Source organism: Mus pahari, chromosome 14 (assembly GCF_900095145.1).
Source record: "Mus pahari chromosome 14, PAHARI_EIJ_v1.1, whole genome shotgun sequence".
NCBI lineage: Eukaryota > Metazoa > Chordata > Mammalia > Rodentia > Muridae > Mus > Mus pahari.
This window is the reverse complement of record NC_034603.1, coordinates 44,769,773-44,776,775: the sequence shown is the minus strand read 5'-3', so window position 1 is coordinate 44,776,775 and position 7,003 is coordinate 44,769,773. Positions and strand designations below refer to the sequence as shown.

Below are 7,003 nucleotides of genomic sequence, written 5' to 3'. Positions count from 1 at the left end.
TTTCTGAGTTCGAGGACAGCCAGGGCTATACAGAGAAACCCTGTCTCAACCCCCCCCCCCAAAAAAAAAAAAAAAAAAGTTTCGGGGCTAGAGAGATGGGTTGGCAGTTCAAAATACTGGTTGCTCTAACAGAAGACCAGGATTCTGTTCCAGTATCTACATGGAGGCTCACAACAACATGTAACTCCTGTATCAGGGTATTGCCTTCCCTTGTCTGGCATCCTTGGGCACTACGTGGTACACAGACAGACATACTTGCAGGCAAAACACATAAAATGAAATAAGATAAATCTAAAAAAGAAAAGAGTTGAAAACTACAGTGTTTTCAAAAGAAACACAATGTCAAAAGTTAAATTTCTCAGAAATAGCGGGCAGTGGTGGCGCATGCCTTTAGTCCTAGCACTTGGGAGGCAGAGGCAGGTGGATTTCTGAGTTCAAGTCCAGTCTGGTCTACAGAGTGAGTTCCAGGATACCCAGGGATATACAGAGAAACCCTGTCCCCAAACCACCCTACCCCCCCCCCAAAAAAAAAATCTCAGAAATGGCTTCATTTAAGATAGGGTTGAGCTAGCTCTGAAACTCTTTAAGTAAGTTATTTATTTTTATAAACGTGTGTTTTGCCTCTGTGTGTGTGTGTGTGTGTGTGTGTGTGTGTGTGTTTGAGAGAGAGAGAGAGAGAGAGAGAGAGAGAGAGAGAGAGAGAGAGAGAGAGAAAGAGAGAGTCACTTACGTGCCAGATGTCCTCAGAAGCCAGAAAAAGGCATCAGAGTTCTTGGAACTGGAGCTGTGTATGGTTGTGAGCCAACCTGTGGCTCGTGCTAGGAATCAAACCCAGATCCCCTGCAAGAGCCTGAGCCATCTTCCTAGGCTCTAGGAAGATGGTTTGACTTTTTAAACTTCTGATGTGGATAATTGTAAGTGAAGAGGTTATCGTTAATGCCCATTGTACACTTACTCCCTGCCAGACTGACTGTAGATGTTTTACATTTATTAAGTCATCACAACTTAGGAGAAAGAGATGATCGTCACTTTTAGGTGAGGTAACTTAATGCGCACAAAGACTGAAGCAAACCTGCTCAGAGTAAGAGGAGCCAGGGTTCATACACAGGTGGTTTACTGTAGCGTTTACATTTGTATTTCCTGCCTTGAGATGTCATGGTACAGTTTTTTAAGATATATTTCTAGTTTCTCAACCTTTCTCAAAAAGACTTTTAATTAATGTTGACTAACTCATATTTTTTAAACATTTCCCTTTTTTAAAGACCAAATTGGAGATTCAGAAAGCTCTTGCGGAAGATTCCACTGTGTATGAGTATGATAGCATTTATGATGAAATGCAGAAAAAGAAGGAAGAAAGTAACCCCAAGCTGCTTCTGGGGAAGGAGCGAAAGGTTAGTGCCTGTGCTTTGGTCAGGGTCTCTTTTTTTTTAAATGGCCTTAGTAAAAATTTTAGTTTTGGTTCTAAATTATTGATTTAATTTTTAGAGTCTAGATACTAACAGTTGTCAAGTGAATTATCTAGTGTTTTTATTATTATTATTATTATTATTATTATTTAACCTTGAAATCTTTGCAGATTTTTTGAAATTTTCCTTTAGCAATTCAGTATATTAGATTTATACTGCTCCTGATTTGTTTTCTGATTCAATCATTTGTTGAATTAAGAATATCAAATAGAAGCCGGGCGTGGTGGCGCACGCCTTTAATCCCAGCACTCGGGAGGCAGAGGCAGGCAGATTTCTGAGTTCAAGGCCAGCCTGATCTACAAAGTGAGTTCTAGGACAGCCAGGACTATCAGGACTATACAGAGAAACCCTGTCTCAAAAAAAAACAACAAAAAAAAGAATATCAACTAGGCAGGCATAGTAGCATACACTGTAAATTCCAATATTCAAGAGACAGAAGCAGGTGGGCATGAGTTCAGGGCTACATAGTGAGTTAGGCCCTGTTTCCAAAAATACCTGTTTCTAGAGCCAGGCCCGGTGGCATATGCCATTGGGAGACTGAGGCAGAAGGGTCAGAAGAAGAGATCCATCCTTGGGTATATAGCAAATTAAAGAGGAACTTGGACTGTGTCATGAATTATCTTAATAAACTAAAAGGAAAACTAAGAACTAGACATGGTAGCTCACAGCTATAATCCCAGCACTGAGGAAGCTGAGGCAAGAATAGCACCATGAATCTGAGGCCAAGTCTGGTCTATTCAGTGGGGGAGGGTGGTGTCTGTATCCCTTACCTGCCTTGGCCTGGATGTTAGACTGATGGTCTTGATCCTGCCTTGACTCCCAAGGGCTGGGATACAAGTGCGCACCTGCCAGGCAGTGGTGGCACACAACTTTAATCCCAGCCCTTGGGAGGCAGAGGCAGGTGGATTTCTGAGTTGGAGGCCAGCCTGGTCTACAGAGTGAGTTCCAGGACAGCCAGGGCTACACAGAGAAACCTTGTCTCGAAAAAAAAAAAGAAGAAAAAAAAACAAGTGTGCATCTACCATCATTCTCTCTGCTACACTTAATTTTTAGTAGTAACCATTTCAGTAGTAATTTTGCTAGCAAATTTATTCTGAGTTTTGAAAAGACAGACATTCAACATTTCTATACTAATGGGCGTCTTTTTTTTCCCCTTTCCTAAATAATTTTTTTCCCCTAGCCCAAATATATTCACAACTTACTAAAAGCAGTCGAGATCAGGAAAAAGGAACAGGAAAAGAGAATGGAAAAGAAAATACAGAGAGAACGAGAGATGGAAAAGGGAGAATTTGATGATAAAGAGGCATTTGTGACATCTGCGTATAAAAAAAAACTTGAAGAGAGAGCTGAAGAGGAGGAAAGAGAAAAGAGGGCAGCTGCTCTGGAAGGTATGGAGGAGAGTGGGGCACTGCAGTAGACCCCTGGCTGAGCAACCTGCAGTCTCCTGCCACTCACACTGTTGTGAGCAGAGTGTGTGTGTGACTTCAAGATACCATGTATGTGTCAGGAGGCAACACAAAAACACAGCTGAACCCTTAAGTCACTGTTATTTTTATTAGGCTTTTCATTTCATTCTTATTTTATTAAACTATGATCATTATAAGTCATTGTCATTGAAATTCCAAATATAAAGGCATAACAACATTACATTTGCCAGAAACGTATATATACTTTATACACATTCTGGGATGAAAAAATGTTTAACATTAACTGAACAGTTGGAAAAAGAATCTCATTGATAATCAGAGCTAAGACGTATTTCACCCGTTGAATTTAGTGCTCTCGTGGTCAGTTTCTCAAGATCAAACTATGTTATGAACGTATCAGTAATTTAATTGTCAAATGCCATTCAACTTCAAGTGAAAGAAAACTAAATCTGTAAGGTTGTATCTGGGCCAGAGAGATGATTCAGCAGGTAAAGGAGCTTACCACCAAGTCTGACAGCGAGTTCCATCCCTGGGACTGCGTGATGCCAAGAGAGAGCCACCTTCAGTGGGCTCTACATGCATGTAGACATACAGATAACAAACAGTGGAAGGTTACCCCCTAACTCCTGGTCTTGAGAGTGTTTGCACATCTTTGTATGATATATGTTCTGTGTATGTAACAGAAAGCTATATTGTGCTCCACTGAATCCATATTCTCAATTTGCCTTTGCTTTCCTTCCCAGCACGTTTGGATGTGACCAAGCAGAAAGATCTCAGTGGATTTTATCGACATCTATTAAATCAAGCAGTTGGTGAGGAGGCAGTTCCTAAATCCAGCTTTCGTGAAGCCAGGTAAGAGGTGGGCTATTTAGAAGAAGGATACCTTGACAGTGTGAGGTGACATGACTTGGGAGTCATTTTAAACCCTTGAAACAGAAGGGTATGTGTGTATTGAATTGTTAGCCAAAATGATGTGATTGGATGAAATGAGTAGAGTTCTAGTTAAAAACCTGAGATTTTGTTCAACATGGTTTTTATTCTACAGGTCACAAAAAAAATATTAGTTTACATTAAAACATTTTAGTGTATAAACTTTCTGAATATTTAAGTGTTTTATGGGTCTTATGTATGGCCTTAAAGACGAAACAAAACAAGGCTGGAGAGATGGCTTATCAGTTAAGAGCACTGACTACTCTTCCAGAGGTGCTGAATTCAATTCCCAGCAACCACATGGTAGCTCACAACCATCTGTAATGGGATCTGATCCATTTCCTGGCTTGTCTAAAGACAACTACAGTATGTTCAATTACTGTAAGAAGTAAGGAGAAATTTGTAAAGTATTGAGTCATACAGCATATAATTTTACATGATCATTAGGTAGCATATAATATGAAAGTGGCCTATTTTCATGATTAGAACCCAGTTTCCATATAGGTCAAATTCACAAATTAGAGACTAAAACTTCCCTGTTAGCAGTAGTCACATATTGCTGTTCAGGTAACTTAAAAGTAAATAAAATTAAAATTTTAATCTTAGTTTTACATTTCAAGTACTATGCTGCCAATTTTGGCTAATAACTGCTCAAATGTAGGTCTTAGTAGATACTACCATGTCTATAGACACTTCTGTTACCCATCTCTGATCTGGAAAGCGAAGCATTAGAAGACTTTCAGATAAAATTATAAGATATTATAAGAACACTAAGGTAATTATGCCATGTGTGTTCAGTATAGTGGGAGACTTTGCAGGGGGCATATGGGTATTTTAGAACACATGACTGGCGAGCTTAACTGCATCCAGTCCACCTGAACTGGGGAAAAGCAGTCATACGTGAGTGTTATCAATGAGTCAGTTACACATCTGGAAAAGTATAGTTGATACACAATCATTTTAGACTTACTGATGGCAGCAGCCAGGAAGAGTCACAGATTTCTTTTTTGTTGTGATGGGCACCAGGATACTATGTCAGGGTGATGGTGCCTTTCTAAACCTGGCAAAGTTTAATTAGTAATATTTAAAATTAGATTTAGTACTGTTTTCTGTGGAAAATTATTCTCATGTATTTCTAGGACTTTTTAAAGAACAAAATAAGAAGCCAAACAACTACAACTTGAACTTCATGTTATGAAAATAGATCTTAGATCCAGGGCATATCTTACTTTTCCAAATTATTCTTTGTCTAGAACTAGAAAGAAAAATGAGGCCTTGTACAGACCCTTTCCTAAAGGTTCTGCTGGTCTAAAAGAGAAGGGCTGTGTTCTTTATTTTACTTCCATCGTGTTAAAACATGTTCTCAGCTGTTTGGAAGCACTAATTTAAAAGGTAAATAGACATCACTTTTTTATATTGGACAATCAGATTGTACATATAAGTTGTATTGAGAAAACTTACGTGAGCATTCCTTTTTTTTCTACAACTAATAAAGTAGCATTTACTTACATGATTTTTTTTTTTTCCTTTTTTAGGACTGTAATAAAAGAAGAGAAGCTCAGGGGTTACCCTGATGAAACAAATTCAGAGAACAGACCACCACAGCAGAACTGCATTCTGCAAAGTGGTGCAGAGGAAGCGGAGGAAAACCCAGATGCTGACAGTGATTTTGATGATAAGAGCAGTGAGGACGGGGAAAGGGGAGACCATAAAGTCAAGTCCAGAGGAGAAGACACTGGCGCCTCCATGAACTGTCCCAAGCAGCACAAGAATCACGCCCACTCACGATCATCTAGTGAGGAAAGGGGGCTGAGTACCAAGCACCACTCAAGAGGTTCCCAGTCAAGAGGACATGAGCAAAAGGGAGGTCAGCACCAGGACAGGCAGTCCAGAGACCACGAGAGCTGTCACAAGGACCGCAGCCACCGGGAAGAAAAGAGTTCTCATAGGCACAGAGAAGCCAGTCATAAAGATCACTACTGGAAGAAGCATGAGCAAGAAGATAAACTGAAGGGACGAGAACAGGGAGAAAGACAGGACAGGGAATGGAAGAGGGAGAAATATTCCTCAAGGGAACAAGAAAGAGATAGACAACGGAATGATCATGACCGATACAGTGAGAAAGAAAAGAAAAGCAAAGAAAAAGAAGAGCACACGAAAGCAAGGGGGGAAAGATGTGAAGACGGTGGTAAGCACAAAGAGAGGGAGAAGCCCGAAGGACGTGGGCAGTCTTCAGAGAGACATCGAGACCGAAGGGACCGCAGCCCACGGTCTAGACCAAAGGACGACCTTGACCAGGAAAGATCCAGCAAAGCGAGAAACATGGAGAAGGACAAAGGGGAGCAAGGGAAGCCCTCTCATTCTGAAGCATCACTAGCAACAAAACACAGACTGGCAGAGGGAAGACCAGAGAGGGGCAGTGAGCAAGAGAAGCCCCCTGAGGCTGTGAGCAAGTTTGCAAAACGGAGCAATGAGGAAACTGTGATGTCAGCTAGAGACAGGTATTTGGCCCGACAGATGGCGCGGATAAACGCCAAGACTTATATTGAGAAAGAAGATGACTAAGGACTGCCCGTATCTGGATCCCTTACAAGCATAGAGCGTTGTAACCCTGAACTTGGTTTAAGGAAGCATACGACTGTGTGAACAGCGACTGGAGAGTATTTTTAAAACTATATTCAATATTTGTTAAGTCAAAGGTCAGTTCTTTGAGCTTCAGTGCCTGTCTAGAATTGTGAGGAATTTCCTAATCTAGCACTTTCTTGGTTCTACTCAAGACTCATAGGTGTTAAATCTTGTAGATTCTTTGTGAGGAAAATTGGCTTCATGTTCATGTTACAATGTTAATACATTAAAAATAGCTTGTACAAATGTTGCTTTTGTGTTAACTCTTTATTACCTGGGTGGATATACCCACAGAGAAGGCCAGAAGAAAGCATTGGATCCCCTGGAACTGAAGTCACAGAGGCTATGAACCGCCTTGTAGGTGCTAGGAATTAAACCTGGGTCCTCTGTATGGGCAGCCAGTGCTCTTAACCATCTCCCTGGCTCCGAGGGGTTTTGTTGTTGTTTGTTTGTTTTTTATTATGTTCTGCTTCTGTCTGGGGGCTGAGGGGATTGTTGTTGTTATATTCTGTTGCCCAAGCTGTTCTACAAATCCTGTGCTCAAGTAATCCTCTG

General features: G+C 40.7%; 1 protein-coding gene across 2 annotated transcripts in view; it reads left to right on the top strand.

The window, feature by feature from the left end:
* Nsrp1 (nuclear speckle splicing regulatory protein 1) overlaps positions 1–6,776 on the top strand; it is a 31,031-nt gene extending 24,255 nt beyond the window's left edge. For both annotated transcript variants that reach the window (XM_021213289.2, XM_029546559.1), the window contains exons 4-7: positions 1,263–1,391; positions 2,647–2,854; positions 3,637–3,745; positions 5,359–6,776. In XM_021213289.2, the coding sequence (XP_021068948.1) occupies positions 1,263–1,391; positions 2,647–2,854; positions 3,637–3,745; positions 5,359–6,388 (1,476 nt within the window). In that variant the 3' untranslated portion in view covers positions 6,389–6,776. The remainder of the gene's footprint in view (positions 1–1,262; positions 1,392–2,646; positions 2,855–3,636; positions 3,746–5,358) is intronic.
* Positions 6,777–7,003: the final 227 nt, after the last annotated feature.